Consider the following 18,656-nt stretch of genomic DNA (forward strand, 5'->3'; position numbering starts at 1 on the left):
GAAAGTGAGGGTGGGCAGACACATCGAACTTTCCCACGATATCAGAGAAATTCAGGAATGAAAATGACGTTACATACGAGGTTGATGCATTTGTGCATGTCGTACTAAGCAAGGTATAAAAACAGTTGCTTTATGAGGAATTAGTTCGTACCATTGAATATTTGACGCAATAGACAAGGTGTCACAGAAACCGATGTTGCTATAACCAAGTTTTACTGTACTATCCGTCGCGGAAGGGTTAATGTAAGAAATTTTCAAACATCCAGAATTCATACCTTAATGCAACTATGACCGAAACTAAAGATAATATTTATGTTCTCACTCTCCCACACAATCACTATTTCATATGTCATTAACTATTATCAGAAATTAATCTGGTATTATGTAATTCCATTAATTTATTTAGAAACAGTTTAACTATCTATATTAAGAAATATTTTATTATAACTGTAACTATTTGTGGGATGATCCAGTATAAAACTCATAAAAACCATATTAAGTTGGTCACTGGTCACCATGGCATGGTCTTCATATTGTGGATAGAGGAAATGACCTCCATATATGAAGAGTACCTGTAAATACACTGAATAAACTTCATGGACAGCCAACAAGGGGAGGTCCTCTGTCTTGGTGGCTCAGTGTGGGGCATGATAATGGCGCAGACGTTGGTGAACCACAGACAATTCAGTGGCCTGGATAATGTTCAGGCATTCCATCATGCTGCAGCCCCACATCTTCCATGAGTTCTGTCTCTAGGTTGTGGTATTTACCATGCCTCTTAATATTTCTGTATAAGATACAGCAATAACAGGTCCACTGAAGAAACAGGAACCAGTTCCAGCCCTACCAGCCCATAATGAAACAAGTTACTGGGCTCAAGACAAATTCACAGGATCTCATGAGATGTACATTTCTCAATGGTTTATACTTGGAGGAAGTAAGCTGCTCTCGGTTTGTGAAACATAAACTTGCTCCTAGACAAGGGTAGGACAGAGATAGTGGGTTAACAGGTCCTTTACAGCCTGCAAGCCATAAATAACTCCAGATAAAAAGTAAAAGTACAGTTGAAGCAAGAAGTTACAGGTGATTAATGGTGACTAATTAGGAATCACGTGCAATGACAAAACTGTTAGAAAAATACCTTAATTTCATGTGAAGGTTTTCCCATATATATATATATATTACAATGTTAAGGTTCCAATGGTTTTTTGTCAGCTTCCATAAAGCATAATATTCAATAATCATTCCACTATATTTTCAAACATGCTGCAGCAAAGCAAAGGGAGCCAATGAAGAAAGCAGTCTTCTGCGACGTGGCGCCGTGTAGATATTGTGTTAACTGACGTTTTGGAGGAACTTATTAGCTCCACCTTCAGGGCTGAAGAAAAAAGAAGAAAATCCCTGAAGATGGAGACGATACGTTCCTCCGAAACGTCGGTTAACACAATATCTACACGGCGCCACATCCCAGAAAACTGCTCTCTTCATAGTCACTGCTGTAAAAACCTCAACTCTTACAAAGGGAGCCAATACTCACATCACTGGTCTCAGACATATCCACCCCAAGTTCTTCCATCTCAGAGCGCAAGCGTGACACACTACGGTCACGAACCTTGGCAGGAGCTGTGCGAGGTACTACAGGTTTGGTGGAGTTCTTCTGGATGGCCCGTTCCTGTCTCATGATGATCTTCTTGTCTCTGATCTGATGGGCAAGCTCCCGAATCTCTTTTAGGGTGTCATCCATCTCAATCTTTGGAATTGCATAGTAGCCTGCCTCCTCACGTACAGCCTCCTCTGCTTCCAACTGTGCCAGTTTCTGTTGGCACAACACATTTACAGCAATTCAAAACTGTGACTTTTCTTCAAGTTTACAGACTTTATCCATTTTAAGTTCAGTTTTATTAGCTTGCCTTCTTCACTCTCAAAGAAAAATAGGCATCTCAGCTTCTTGCATTTTCTTGTACACCAAAGTATTAGTAACTTCAAAGTATGCTACCTAACTGGTGTACTGATATGCAGTACAGTACATGCATGTCATAGTTTCCGTCACCTTATATCCACACCCAAGCAATTTTATTTTTCAAGTATCCTTCAAGACATTAATTCAAGAGAGTTATATTAGAATGGCACCAAGGAGACACATGTAACATTGTGATGAATAAGATCTGTCAAAATGTATAAAGAGCCTAACAGAGATGCCAGTATGTTCAGAAACATTTGTGATGCAGGTAGTTCTTATGAATAGAATATAACACTGAACTGTGAATTTTGTATCATTGTTAAATAAATACTATGCAAAGTCGCAACAAGATTTCCTTTTAGGCAGACATAAAGATGACAATGGGTTAGAAGCAAATGTATAAAATTCAATACATTTTCAGCCCATCTACAAACGGGTTATTTAATGCACCTGATGGCCAAATACACCGAAACATGCTGTGCAATAGACATGTTAAAAAGGCATACTACTTCGAAAAAAAAGAACAGAGTTTAAACATCTTAAATTCTGAATTTTAAAACTTTTAGTGTAAGCTGCATGTGAAACAACAGTGAATATATGAAGAAAGCAGTCTTACAACAGTGAATATATGAATAAAAAGTAGATACAGTGCAATAGGATGCTACAATACAACATTAGGGGTTATCTAAATCTTTTAATATTTTAGCCAATACAAGAAAAGCACCAAATACAGATTTCTAATGCTACTGTAATAAATCAAATGCTAGAAGTATATCAGGAACAGTTATCTGAAGTCAACATCAATTCCAGAATATATTACCATCAAATCATAGTTGAAGAGATCTGCAAATATTCAGTCTTCAAGTGGTCTAAGATTTCAAGCAACCTCACAATTCTTTAAAAATATTTTAATCACATAATTAATTAATTCTTCAATGTATTAAAATGTTCAATGGAACTAATAAGTAAAGAAAATGATACTGGAACTAGTTACCAAGGAGGAGCAAGTTTCTGAATATTTCAGAACAGCAGTTCCTGCTGCACAACAGTAAGTTTGAAACAGCCAAAAATAAAGCATTATACCATTTCCACAGCAATAGCTGTTCTTCTTTCGAGGGAAACTGATACATATATTTAGCAGGGCATCCAAAACAGTAAAGAGAACAACTATCAAAGAGACAGAAGGAATTCAATTTCATAGGGGGTATTGCAAATTTTTTAACTAGCCAACTCTAAATGAGAAGGATAGTTACTTGGGTAAATAGCTGGATAATGAAAATGACTGCTCATCTATGTCCTTCTAAGGCTAAACTTTAATATGAAAAACCCAATGCACATTTATGATGTGTTTAATGAGATAATTTTCAGTTTGCTTTGTAAATGTGGATTTCATCTATAAAACTGTGACAACTGTCAAAACTGTTATGACAGCACGGTGAAGGAGAACAAGAGATGGCAAAAATGATAGGCAAGAGTGCAGAATGGTCAGTGTTTGTGACTATTATTACCAACATAAAGTAAAAAGTAAAGTAAAGGTATCCCTGTAACAAGCTGTGGAGGCCCATTGGGTTGTGAGATGCTGAGGTTCCCACATTTTCTAGAACAGGCATGTCCAATACATCGATTGCAGGACAATTTTTGGTCGACCTCATAGGCCTATAAGGAAATTATATGTGAAAAGCATGTAAATTCACTTGTAATATAATATGATTATATTCAGAGTTTGAAGGGAAAATACGTATTAAAGTAGTCTGTACTTTCAATGTATGTTGCTTTTATGACAAACATCATGTGTCGTGTTATTTTTACCAATACTTTTGCTTAAAGCACAGTACGACGATAGGAGGGGGTGGTAGATCACTGGCAGTTTTGACACTGAAGTCGATCACAACCTGTTTGAAGTTGGACATGCCTGTTCTAGACAATCGGCTCGTAGGTGGCAGCAAGATTGTCAACCTTATGCACTGGCTGCCCTTTACCCCCAAGAACATTCCTGGTACTCATTTCTGTTAGAGGCTGAGTCAACCCCACGCTCATAGTGCAGCTGGAAGGACTAAGTCAAATTAAAAAAAAATCCAATGACCTCATTGGGACTTGAACCCGCAACCTTCCGGCTTGTAGCATAGTGCCTCAATCAACTACGCTACTGCGTGTCCCATTATTACCAACATGCAATAACTAATTTCCTGTTTGAAGGCATTAACTCACATATCATTCAGATTATGACACACTGAAAAAGTACAATGGGACCTCACCATATCTCTGAACTCAACATCAGAAAACCGCCTCTTTAACCCCAAAAATTATGCTAATAGACTGTGTTTAGAATTTGCATATGAGAGCCAAGGTTCTCTTTCACAGTGGTGAAAATTTATATTTACTTTATTTCAGATTCCCTGCACATACCAGACTGGTCTATTAAAAAAAACATTAATATAGACACCACAGAAACATTAAGAACAGGACATAGGCCTCCTTTCCAAGTCAGCCCAACTTGGGCTTACAGTTACCCCGACTAGAAAGGTTACTGTTCATGTGAATTAGACAAAAAGGAACATGATATACAGAGACCTAGATCAATAGTAGTTCTGATACCTCAAAGATGTCTGGGTCTATGTAGTCCGCTACGTTGTGTCCCTCCCAGATTTCAGGAATGATGTCATACTTGTAATCCTCTGGCAAGTCATAGTTCTTCTTAAGATCTAGAACATAGTCATCTCCCATCTCCTCCTCTAAATCCTTCTCCAGCTTACGCTTCACTCCACAATCTGCAGCCTCCTGGCGACGTTTTAGCACACTTTCTGTAAATAAATGTGCTGTCTCACTTTCTGTAAATAACTGTGGTGTCTCTGTAGTTCATACCAGTTACAAAGACAAGAATATTTCTGGGGTTCATTATTTAATCAGAAAGAAATGTGAGAAATATTATAACTAAAACCAGCACTGCCAGCAATGGTCACACTGTTTACAACCATTCCTGGCCATGTTGGTGAGTTCTAGAAGTCAGGTGTGTGTGTGTGTGTGTAGGGGGGGTTACAAGCATGTTCACTTCTGAGGTCATTTGTGTCTGTATAAAAATCAAACTTAGAATCCACAAAGCACTGAAGATAAAATTGATATCTGTGGTTGTGAACAGGTGAGACAATAAAATCAGTGGTCAAGAAAGCATGATAACCTCATGAACTAGATATTAGAACTGATGAATGTACGAGGCTGACAAGGGCTTGTCAAGGTGGTCCTAAAATCAATTACCAAAACTCAAGGTATTATAAACAACGGACGTTTAACCTTTAAGTGCCGAAGTGCCCAGTTTGTGCCAGTCATGAGTAAGGTCGTCGTGGCCAAAGTACCCAGTTGTGGCCAGTCAGGCATTTAAACTCCGCTAGTGGAAGCGCGCGCACACGCCGCTAGTAGAAGCGCATGCACAGTCCTGAATATTTATTTTTAAATGTAGTAATTACCAGACCGACTTAAGTAAAACCCTAATAGAGGAATTAAAATAATACCTTACTGAACAACAGCAAATAAAAATATACGTATGAGTTATGCCAAAACTTATCCACAATCCAGTAATTTTGTTGCAGATTCTGCAGATAGGTATGTTAAAAATATAGTGTAAAATTCGATGTACATACCTTTTTTGTTGTTACCTTCTTGATGTATATATAGGTTCAAATGAAACTACAGTATTCGATTTCACTACGAACGCACACAAAAGAGATCACGCTCTGTATCTCAGCCACGATGCAGCTGTCTGTTCATTCAAATAGAAGGGGCAATAAGCTTTTGCAGCCCTAACGGAACATCTTAGCACTGAAGAGGGGACCCCTATAGCTTTCTCTTGAATAGCCATTCTTTCATTCTTCTGACCTTCAGTCAAGTATTCGAAAATCCGAAGGGTGTAAGCAGCGCTAGCAGAAGACCAAATGATTTTATTGCTTCCATCTGTTTTATGACACCAGAGACTGCTAAAATTTGTCAAGTGTTACAAACAGAAATGAAGTTATAATGCAGAACAACTCTGTGAAGAACTGGGAAACCATTTTTGCAGTACGCATCAAAATTAAAACACAAAAAATTGAAAATAGAGTACAACACTTTGTATTAAAAATTTCAAATCTTCCTTTATAATATGCGACACTATGTTCTTTTCTGAAATAAACAAAGTTATTTCCATCCATTTATCATAAAAATTGAGCTAGATAGAGCATTTTTAAACACAACGCTTAAAATTGATTAAGCGCCTAACAGGAACGGACATTTAAACGCAGCGTAGCAACGGGCATTTAAACGCGCACCAGCAGCGGACATTTAAATAAACTCCGGCCAGCTCAAGCTTACCACTATTTCGAAGTCCGGCGTTTAAAGGTTAAGAATGGCACAGCATTTTAAAAGTTCAACAGACCTGGAGAGCTCAGTACTGTTCAAGATTGCCACAACATTTCACTATCTCCCAGGATAAAGGTGTATACAGAAATTCAAAATACCCAGTACATTAGTTACAATTTAACCCTCTAATGGCATGTACCACCTATTTTAACATTAAAAAACTCTGCACTTTGTTCACAGACCATTTCTTTATACACAGCATCAATCAGTTGTCCTTTGTAATGGGCGCATTACATACTCTAACTAAATTTGTAATAATAATTTAGATGACCTTCATGCTTCAATTGATTAAGTGGAGAACTGTGTTCATATTTTTAATGTAACAAAAAAAAAAAAAAAAGAGCAAATAGTGATCCATCTATGCCACATGAAAGCATTACTTATGGGGTGAACCTTCATAGTCTGTGATAATTAATGGTTTAAACTGATCACTAGATGCACCATAAATTACAGCCAAATTTAAATTCTTGCATGATGCAATGATGGTATGATGAAATTTACTGTTACACTGTACAAAAATTAATCTCCCATAGGATGCTGAATGTAAACAGGTGAATATTTTAAAAATTCTTAAATTTGAGGACTGCACTTGGCATTTTCTAACTGGGAATTTAACATGTGTTACAAATTTTCTGGACTTCTCAGACCAAATGGAAGACTCAGCAACAATCTGATGATACAAGATTCATTTGGTGTGGATTTCTTCTCAGTGTACACAGATGTGTTCCATCCTCCATCTCACTCCATGATACAGTCGGCAGTTATTAACACTTCAAATCTAGCCACTGTACATGTACCACACTGCTTGCTTCACCACAAAACTAACGGTAGTACATGCACCAATATAACATATATATATATATATATATATATATATAANTTTTCAGAAGTTTACAAATTACTTTTTCTCACTGGTACAAAGAGCACTCTGATCATAAAATCAAGGCTCACCTGGTATACAAGGTGGCCGAGCTTTATCATCTCTTGGTGTTGGCATGGCAACATGCAGCCGATTCAGAACACCATCCACCTTCTTTGTTTTCACTTTCATCTCAACTCTATATGCAAGAAGTCTCTCACATGCCTGTCAACACATTCAACAGTGGTACATTATTCTATGCTCCTGAAATGTGGTTCATATTGTGGCATGTCTGTTGAAAAGCAGAACTGTGAAGCTGGCAGAGACAGCCACTGCTAGGGAATGACTCTGCAAACATACCTGTTTATAAGCAATGACTCAGCATGACTCAGTCATGTGACTGCTGCAACAAATATGCATGCAACAACAGAAGAGCTGCTGGAAGCGGTGTTTTCTGTGCGGTCCATTCCATATAGCAAGGACTAGCTGCCAGTCCAAGTCAACAGTCCTGAGACAGCAGTTACAAAAGTAGGAGATTGGTGCGAGATGGCCACCAGCCTGCAAGGACATGAGTCCAAAAGCAGAGGAATGTCCACTGCTGGAAGAAATTATCAAGCAGAGCAGTGAAGACTGTGACTTGAGAACACTAGCCTTCCCATATTAGTGATTTGCAAAGTGTATTCATAAGTTGTGTTTAAAGAATCCAATTAATCCAATTACCAATTCAAACCCCGTCTACAGTCACTCTACCGCGTGATAATATGTATAAAACTGGCATCAGAACAGCTTACAGCAGGTGAAACGAGATAAAATGTGCTCCATAAACATCAAACAGAAATCATTATGCATTAGTTATAATGTATACAGATACTGGGAAAACTCAATATAAAAAGAATTTATAAAATCCGAAAAAATGGTTATGATGAGTACTCATAATATCTGAAAACGTTTCAAATACTGTCACATGTAGGGTGGTATGCATAACAAAAATAACAGGTTCTAGTTGGGATGATTGGACTTATTGGGCCTTTGGTTACAATCTCTCTTAATTACAATTCATACAGCGCTATTGCCAATTTACACAATTTAAAGTTCACCGTTGTGCACACACTAGGATTCTCAGTTTACAGTAATCATCTCCAAGCATCAGATCTCAACACAAAAACTAGCACTTCAAATCACTAAGCAGTCTTCTTGTCATTTCTTGTTCAATCACCATGGACCCCTGGAATTCAACTAAAAAACTCTTCTTGAATCATTCCTCCAGCCTACGACTGACTCGTAACTGCCCTGAACTGAACTTGCTTCTGCATTCACTTCTTATAAACACTCTGAACAGATGCCATGGAAAACACCATCTCTATTGTAGATGACATCACCGCTTTCATAGCATGGTCCAATATGTAGAAATGCGTTTACCGAGTCATTGTCTAGAAGCAGGTTGCACAGCCCCATTTTTCCACCACTGCTCAGCAACAGACAACATACAAAAAACAGCCTCATCTACTGTTGCATGTTGGACTGTGTTTACAGAGCTGTTGCCTGGCAACGTGTAGATAAAATCTGTTACAACACGCTCAAATTCTAACAATGCACATTAATTTACAGCACTGATGTTTAAAAATGTCAACCGGCATGTTTGCATCAAAATGTTATGAAAATATGTGCAGTAGCTTTGCCATGTTTACCAGTCAATCCTACTGCATGTAACAACTTGAGAACTGCTAAACAGACTATCATACAATTTTAAACTGGGGAGTTATGCCAACATTTCTCAACACATTTCACTATTGGTTAAATCAGATGATAGTTAACAAATACTTCACATGATGACCAAAATGTGTTTTTGGGCACATCTCAAGAATAACTTGCTCATGACTCACTACATAGAAGAAGGCTCCTTTCTTGATAGCCAATCTTCATCATCATCATCATCAATATCAATATGATGACTGAGAGCTGGGATAGCTCAGTCAGCTTAGAAACAGACCACAGGCTGAATGGCTTGGGTTTGATTCCTGGAAGGGAATCAAAATCTCTTGGCCAATGGGTACCTGAGACTGTTTCCCTTGGGATAAAGCAACAGGGGTGTGAAGCTGACCACTCACCTCCATCTAGTGCTGATTCAAGAATGGTGGAGCTATACTTTCAATCTTCCCTACATCTTCATCGAATTGTACTTAATTAATTAAGCACAGGGACAACTTTATCTAACACCATACTAGTATAGTGGTTATAACTTACCTAAACACAAACAATTACAAACTGCTATATTATCTATCTATAACATACATAACATTTAACAAATTTATCCATTTTTATTTTAAAATGTGCCTAAATCCTTGTTGATTTTTAATGTGTAAAATACAGTAGAACTTGGTTATAACGTCATCAAAGGGACCTAAAAATAGTGTCGTTATAAACAAATGTCGTAACCGAAATGGGCACTTCCACAGTAGCCTTATGTTAGTCACGTAAAAATCTACCAAAAACCGAGTTAAAATGTTGCATTTTTTAGTGAAATACATAGTTAAGTACAGACTAACGTAACATTAACGTGGAATTGTCCAAATGTGTAATATCAAAGACATATTACAGCGCTTTTCACTGACAATACACACAATATTTCACGAATCACTTTAACTTTCTCTTCAATGCTTAAAACTTTCCTTTTCATTGCCATGTTTTCGCTACTGCACTTCTCTGGGTTTAGGCAGGAACACTATAGGGTAAGTAGACAATGTGAGGTCCTGTTAGACGAGATTCTAGGAAAGGAATGCAGTTAACAACCTGCCGCGTCCTCTTGCACTATTCACGCAGTCCCACCCCACACCCTTGTTTTCGCATAAAACCCACGCTCCTCTTGCAGCCCGCGGTCGTATTCTTCCAGGACAGTCACGTCAGCAAGTAGAGAAAGTGAGGGTGGGCAGACACATCGAACTTTCCCACGATATCAGAGAAATTCAGGAATGAAAATGACGTTACATACGAGGTTGATGCATTTGTGCATGTCGTACTAAGCAAGGTATAAAAACAGTTGCTTTATGAGGAATTAGTTCGTACCATTGAATATTTGACGCAATAGACAAGGTGTCGCAGAAACCGATGTTGCTATAACCAAGTTTTACTGTAATTTCCAATTAAAATTATAAAATCACAAGATTTACATGTAAGACATACTTTCTGAAATTCTGATACTGAAACATGCTGTCTAATTTAAAGGGACATACTCTACTTCTACAAACACCACGACAACACATGCACTAGGAACACAACACATGGAGAATACAACGAGGCCAGACAATTGCATATGTGCCAGTGACATTACAAGGGAACGAAAAATCATGTAAGCATAGAGATTTTCCAGCCAATAAATGCAAAGAGGGTCCTACCTCCTGCTTAACTTCCATGATACCTTGCCCGGTAACTGTGCTCATCTCCATAACAGGGATGTCCTCAGATTCAATGGGTGCCAGCTGAGCTCGCTTTTCAGGGATCAGCTCATCCAGCTTCAATATATCTGCTTTGTTCAGCAACACTAGCAGAGGCTGCAACATAAGACATCTCAAAATTGAATATTTCCTGCCCAGAGATGCACATTTTAGACTAATTTCCTTATTCTGAAAAAATAAAAGTAGGCTTATGAGATCACCATGCTGTGTGTCTGGGTATCCATTTCCCACCTCCCATCAACTTTTGAACGCCTGAACCAATCTTCATGAAACTTCATATATCACAGCACCTGAGCCCATCTCAACAGCATAATTCATTAATCCCTCCCATCAGTCTGAGTCTGTACGTGTAGCCCCTTATTGTTGCTAAGAAATGCCTTGTTAAAACATTACCACAGCAACAAATACACACACAACAATAAAGGAACTGTTGGATGCAGCATTCTCTATGCAACTTGTGTCGCAGCAAAGGGAAGTAGGCAATTAGTTTTTCGCAGAACTGCTCGCGGTTCATATGTGAAAAGAAGGCAGGAGCTAATGTAGTGCATTTCTTTATGTCTACATGAAACCCTTGTGATTTTTGTAATTTCTCTGCTTTTTAGTCTGTCATTGGACACACATGAGTGACCAAACATAAATGCACATGCATATGCACACATACTTTAACCCAGAATGACATTTATGTGTGATTCATGCCTTCTCAATATATAAACACATACAGTACCGTCTGGGGAGAATAAATATTAACACTAAATTGCAGAAAATCAATAGTTACAGTTGAATCAGGATCATAAAACTTGAGTTTCAGACAAAGGAAACCCCTAGATCATGAATTACGTGGGGCAATCCAAAAGTTTCCGAAATTTGAATTTTGCGTGCGAATGGTTATGAGTACATCGAAATACCGGTAGATGTTTTCTCACACATCCTTCTTGAATCAGTGTGGCAAGCGGCGTCGAGTTGAGTGGTTGGGTTTATTGTTGGTGAACGTATTTCCATTGTTGTGTTTCCGTGAGTTTGTGGTTTTGCGATGGCTGACCTGAGAGAGCAGCATGTCTGTATAAAGTTTTGTTTCAAACTTGGGAAAACCGCTGGAGAAACGCAACATGTGTTGAAGCAAGCTTTTGGTGAAAACAGATTAGGCCAGACGCAAACTTACAACTGGTATAAGCATTTTAAAAATGGCCGAACACTGATTGAAGATGACGATCGTTCGGGACGGCCGTCAACGGGCAAAACACCAGAAAATGTCACAGAAGTTAGGGATCTGATTCTGCAAGATCGTAGACTAACCATCCAAGACCTCTGTAACACCTTGGGACTAAGTTAAGGTACATGTCAACGAATTTTGTCAGAGGAACTGAACATGGCGAGGATTGCGACGAAGTTTGTGCCACGACTGCTGCAAAATGAACAGAAGCAGCATTGCTTGGAAGTCTGCTGGGAACTTCAGCAACAGCTAAACTTTCTTTTGAAGGCTGTCACTGGTGACGAAAGTTGGGTTTATGGGGCTACAACCCTGAAAGCAAGCAGCAATCGTCGCAATGGAAGAGCCCTTCTTCACCTCGGCCAAAAAAAGCTCAATGAGTCAAGAGCAACATTAAGTCCATGTTGATCTGTTTTTTTGATACTGATGGGATTGTTCATAAGGAGTTCATCCCTCCTGGTCAGTCAGTCTATAGAGAGTTCTATCGCGATGTTCTAAAGCGTTTGAGGGAGGACATGAGGAGAAAACGTCCAGAGAAGTGGCACATGAACAACTGGGTACTCCACCATGACAACGCACGACCGCATACAGCTTACATTGTGCAGGAATTTTTGGCTAAAAACAAGATGGCAGTTGTTCCCCACCCACTGTACTCGCCAGACTTAGCTCCATGCGATGTCTTTCTCTTCCCCAAGATGAAAATCAAGTTGGAGGGGTGAAGATTTGATACAGTTGAGGAAATTCAAGCGGAAACGCAGACGGTACTAAACACCCTAACAAAGAAAGACTTCCAGGATGCATTTGAAAAGTGGAAGAAATGCTGGGATCGGTGTATGCGCTCCCAAGGGGACTACTTTGAAGGTGATGGTGCACAATAAGATCTAGGTAAGATGTAATAGTTTTTATTAATATATTTCGGGAACTTTTGGATTGCACCATCTATTTCACCATAGTACCACAGGTCTTATCAAGTAGAATTAGTTACTGAATGAAAGTAAGGCTTAATTTGTACTGGTCTCTGATGAATAAAGTGGCCCAATTCATCTCCATCAGTCTATGGCATTGCTCACCTTGTTCACAAAGAGGGGCTTGATGCTCTCAAACAGCTTCACCTGCAAAGGAAATTCCCAATACAATATAACAGCCATTATGTGACACCAAGCACAAAATCCTACACAGCTTTTTTACTTTATAACATTTTTTTTCCAACAGTTCAGTAATGAGTGAGGGCCATACAGTTCTATTTCTGAACTGTTACATCTCACATTTCAGTTGTGAGGGTGGCATAGCATCTGACATATTACAACAGTATTAACCTTTAACAGCCAAATATTATATATATGCAGCAAGCAGCACCCCATGTTGGCCAAATGTTTTATATATATATGCAGCAGGACACGTGCTCTCTTTGGGAGTGCTGACAGTTTGATCTTGGGTTTGAAACCAAAACAAACCCACGCAAGGTCATGTCAGAGGGTCACTTGTTAGCTCTGAACAATGAAATCGTTATCAGGGTACTGGTTTCGATACTATTTACGTTTAGATTTGACCGTTTATGACCTTGTCAGCCAAATATAGCCCAGCTTTGTTTCGATGAGGAAATATTCATCGGTGCTTGCAGATGAGTGCTTCCAGAGCCTATAACGAAGTGTGATGCATGCAAGGATTGGTTTTCAGTGGTGAATTACCTGTTAGGAAGTCAGTGTCGGACTGCCTTATATTTCTTTATCAGTTAAAAGTCAGTGTCAGACTGTCATATATTTCTTTGTATATCATTTTTATTCTGTGTCTTGGAAGAGGTTTAAACCTACTGAGCCAGTATTACTTTGTGAGTAAAAGGCATCTTCGTCACTGTGATTTTCGGTATCAGTGTCAGACTGGCACTCTTTTTGACTAGTATTATAATTACTGTGCATCACAATTTGCGAGTATTACAAGGTGGTTCAAATATGACCGGGACTGATTTGTGTGTAAACAAGCCGCACTGCGCAGCAGCTGTGCAACCTTGAGAGAGTGAAGCCACAATCTCCACCCTCCCTCCTGTCCGGGTTAGAACCAGTTCAGTCCTGTCCGGGAGTAGTTAGAGTGATAAGCGAAGAGGGTACCGCGGAGCGTGGAACAATGCATTGTGATCAAATTCCTCGTTGGAGAAAACGTCCTGTCCGCTGAAATGCACCCCAGACTCCAATAACAGTATGGGGAAGAGTGCCTCTCGCGGACCCATGTATTTGGGTGGTGTAAGTGCTTCAGAGAGTGCAGAAAGCACGTGGAGAATGAACCGCATGATTGTCGGCGACGAACGTCCATCACCGAGCCAAACACTGATCATGCAGACGCGCTTATTCGTGAGAATAGGCGCATCACTATCAAGGAACTTGGAGCAATGCTGTCCATCAGTGTTGGTAGCATAGAAGACATTGTGAAATACCACCTGCACTATCACAAGGTGAATGCACGGTGGGTATCACACACTTTGACGGACATGAACAAAATGGTGTGCACGCAAGCTGCCAGTCATCTCCTACAGCAGTTTGAAGATGAAGGTGATGCATTTTTGAAGTCTACAGTGACCACCAATGACACGTGGGTGCACTACTTCTTTCCCGAGTCCCAGAAGTCATCACGCAATTGGCAGCATACCAGTTCTCCCAAACCCAAGAGAGAGCAGAGGAGCTTTTTGGCAGGAAAAGTGATGGCAACATTCTTCTGGGACTGGCACGGGGTTATCCATGTAGACTTTCTAACAGATGCCAGAACAGTCAGTGCAGCTTATTACCCAGACCTCCTGGCAACAGACATGAAGGAAAAGATCCGTTCCAAGCGGAAGACATGTGGAAAGCGGGTAGCCTTCCTTCAAAACAACGCACACCCCCATATGGCCAAAACAACAATGGAAACCCTCCTGAAATTGAAATAGAACCTTCTGACACATCCGCCTTACAGTTCCAATTTGGCCCCAAGTGATTTCTACCTGTTCGGAAGGCTCAAATCAGACTTGCAAGGCACGCAGTTTGTGGACGCCGTCATCCAGACTGTTCGGGAGTGGATACGCCACCGACAACAAGCCTTTTTGAAAAGGGCATCAGGATGCTTCCAGAACGTTGGAAAGAATGTGTTGACTCTGGAGGGGAGTAAATTGAAGACTGACATGTGCAAGTAAGTGTTTGGCAATTATGGGTTTTTTTTTAAATCAGTCCCGGTCATATCTGAACTACCTTGTACTAAGAGGTGAGTGTGTCGCTTTGTCAATCAACATAATTTATTCGATTTTGCTGGAAACCCCCACCCCAAAGATGATGCGTCAATCACACAAGGCAAATATCATGGTCAGTGGCGTTTCTCAGGGTAGGACAAGGTTATCTGGGGCCCAACTGAGTCGAATGGAGGTGAAACATTCATAAAATTGGCCAACCAAAGGGAAACAAAGACGTGTGTTTCACTGAATAACAAAAGCAGGAGGACGCTCTTCTATTGTAAAAAGTGTGATGTTGCTCTGTGTGAGGTGGACTGCTTCGAGAAGTTTCATGCGCATCAGAGTGTGTGAGTATCATAAACAGTGAAGTGATACAGTTCAATATCACTGTATATAGTGTGATTATATTTACAATATCACCATGATTCAAGGTTGAAGAAAAAACAACAGGTAAGTCCTTTGGAATTTCATAACACATATAACAAAGATTATATTCTTCATTTCATGAAAAAATAATCATAGTTAATTTTCGTTTGTAAAAACTGCTCTTTTGTGTATATGTAGACAATTTTATTGTCTTTCAGGTTGTTTTTAGTTCGTATTTCTACGTTGCATAGAACGGAAAAAATGTATTTTTTCTGAAAGTTTGCAATGTTGATCAATGTTGATTAATTAGGGTGATTTAAATACCAGCCACAGAGGGCTCCCGGCAATTTAAAAGTCCGTACATTAAGGTTAATATCTTAATCAATATAAGGTGATAAAATTCACTGTGGCTGTTACTAAAAAGTGTAAAGAACATTTACCTTCCAGTTCTTGAAATGGATTCATTCTTGTACAAAGAAAAAGAAAGTCACTCGTATGCACAGCTAAGCTCTGTTGAAAATGAAATAAGTTAACAAAACAAAGTCGCACCTACAGTACTTCATTGATATCAGTAAATAGAAGATGAACCAAAAGTAAAGACATCTGTATAATACTGTTGGTCCCACAGGCTACCCACCATCATGCTATAAATGAAAATACCATACTTTCCTAAACGTACACCACTCTCAAATAAAAATTGCGCTTGGCGCCAAGACAAACTGAATGGCAGGAAACCACCAGCCATAAAGTAACTTTTTACTTATTTTCAGTGTGAACTGATGCACTCCCATTCACTTTTACTAAAAAAATCCTTACATTTATAAACATGCAGCAAATTTCATTATTATTTAAACCAGATAAAAAGTAATGCAGTTGGCACTGTTTTTTATTCATATTCATGTTAAGACTGCTCACACAGTATGTGGCTGTACCTGATCTTCAAGGGTATGATCACACTGCTCAGAGAGGTCCATCACATACAGCACAGCAGCACGCAGGTGAGCCAGTGCTGTCACAGCCTGCATCTCAATTACATTACGATCCTCTAGTGGGTGGTCCAGGATTCCAGGTGTATCAATGACCTGCCAGCGTAGGTACTTATAGTCTGTGTGGCCTACATATAATGCCTTTGTTGTGAATGCATATGGCTGAACCTCCACATCAGCTCGAGTAATCTGTAGAGGCAAACACAAACCCATCAATCATGAAAACACTACTTGTTTTTATATCTGTTAAGAATGTAAGATCCCTAAAGTCTCTAACTCAGACATGAATCTTGCCTTACATAGGATTTTGAGCTTTGAAATCATTCCCTTACATCAGCACATTTCTTTCATGTTTTGTTATCTTGAAGAGGTACAGTAATAGCATCTGCCATACCACAATAGTAATAGTTAGGGACAAACAAAAGATGTATAATTTTCAGTGAATGAATCCTGTTGTGTACCATATTGTCATGTGCTGGGTATGTAACACGACAAATAACTTCATGCCGTTTTTGATCTAGTGAATTTATTCCACATTCACTCTTACACAATTCACAATTACTTCCTGGGTTCAACTGTCTTGAATCCATTCACTCAATACATCTCAATAACAACTCACAGCTGCTGTACTTCAAATCATACTGAATACTCAATCCTCCATACTAGTAACTCTTGTAACTCAATACTCAATCCTCCTGAATAACGTTCGCCGCTCCTTATTTAGGCTTGGCATGAACAATATAGAGAACACATTGCTGCTCGGCAACAGATATCAGGTATTGTCGTCCGGTGTTTCTACCTACGCACTGCCTAGCAATAGTCGCTGCATGGCCTCCCCTGCTGCGTGATGTCACAGCCTAGCGGTGAGGGGTGTTTACTGAGTGTTGCATAATGATGGAAGGAGTGGGGGTATGCGATGCCACTCACAGAAACACAGAGTTCACGAGGCCCCTACTTCCTGTTGCGCCGTCCATGTCACAATATATTAATTTCTTACTGAAAAATGTCACAACACAACAGTCAATAATCATACATGTAAGCAGCTCTAGGAGATACTTTTGCTACATGTTTTGGCATTCAAACAGAAATCATCAGGCATATACATTAAACTTTTCGTTATTGAATTGCATGTCAAATATAGGATACAGTGCTAAACTTCCAAGTGTATACAGTGGTATCAAATGATAAAAGTGAATATAAAACATAAATTACAAAAAAGTTAGTCTTAAAATAACCAGTTACATAGTCAAAAGTATTATTAAAAGTTGTATATGTGATGGTATTTGGAAGTTGGCAGTTATAATTGTAATATACGTAATGTTCATGCAGACATATTATATACACAATGGCTGATGTGGTGTTCGGAGGCCCGTTGTTATATTGTATGTTATTATTTAATATTTGATATTATTTGACGGGCGACTCCACTGTGTAAATCCCCAGTCTGATGGAGAGATATTGCAACTAATTGCAACTATTGCAACTATAATACTTAGACAACAGAGTGGCCCGTCAAATAGTATCAAATATTAAATAAAACCACAAAGCATAACAACGGGCCTCCAAACACCACATCAGCCATTTTGTATATAATATGTCCGCATGAACATTACATATTGTGACATGTTGCGAAATCTGAGGCCCCCCCCCATACCAGCAGTGACGCGGTGGGTAAGTCAGCGCTCCCCTCCCACCCCTCAGCGGTAACGTAACGCTCGCGGTAATAGGCGAGTAATCACCCCGCAATGCGCAACGCGCGGTGACGTCACGAGCGGAGCCGAAGATAGCCGAGCCCCGTAACCTGGCAACTACGCAATGCTAATCAACAGCGGTGACGTCACGCTAGCAACAGCGTCCTATGCTACCCGCCACGTCACACTAGCAACAGCGCAAGGCTATATAAGCGGACCCACAGCAGTGTGATCATCAGTTGAAACATAGCAGCCTGCGAGTGTGCGATAACTAAGAAGTCAGCGAGCGGAAGACTTGTTGTGTGCTTTCCAGACATAGTGATTGCTGTAGTACGGTTATACTCAGAGTGTGTATTTCAGGGAGACTTGTATAGCTCCCACGTTATTAGTACGTGAAGATAAGTGAAGACTGTGTTAAGAGATTTTGTTGTAGGGTTTGTAAAGTGTGGAAACCCGTGATATTGTGATCATTAATTATAGCCGTTAGTTGTAGATTGTTCAATAAACCAGTTAACGATCTCTACGGCGTATTCTGTAACGTAAACACGTTACA

At 39.5% G+C, this 18,656-nt stretch overlaps 1 protein-coding gene across 1 annotated transcript in view; it reads right to left on the bottom strand.

The window, feature by feature from the left end:
* LOC111874740 (nucleolar GTP-binding protein 1) overlaps positions 1–18,656 on the bottom strand; it is a 34,348-nt gene that overhangs the window by 5,387 nt on the left and 10,305 nt on the right. Inside the window, exons 6-11 of the mRNA XM_023870483.2 lie at positions 16,359–16,601; positions 12,938–12,979; positions 10,601–10,756; positions 7,301–7,433; positions 4,556–4,761; positions 1,538–1,816 (exon numbers count right to left, since the gene is read on the bottom strand). Of these exons, the coding sequence (XP_023726251.1) occupies positions 1,538–1,816; positions 4,556–4,761; positions 7,301–7,433; positions 10,601–10,756; positions 12,938–12,979; positions 16,359–16,601 (1,059 nt within the window). The remainder of the gene's footprint in view (positions 1–1,537; positions 1,817–4,555; positions 4,762–7,300; positions 7,434–10,600; positions 10,757–12,937; positions 12,980–16,358; positions 16,602–18,656) is intronic.

The sequence above is a fragment of the Cryptotermes secundus genome, unplaced genomic scaffold (assembly GCF_002891405.2).
Source record: "Cryptotermes secundus unplaced genomic scaffold, Csec_1.0 scaffold390, whole genome shotgun sequence".
In the NCBI taxonomy this organism is placed as follows: domain Eukaryota; kingdom Metazoa; phylum Arthropoda; class Insecta; order Blattodea; family Kalotermitidae; genus Cryptotermes; species Cryptotermes secundus.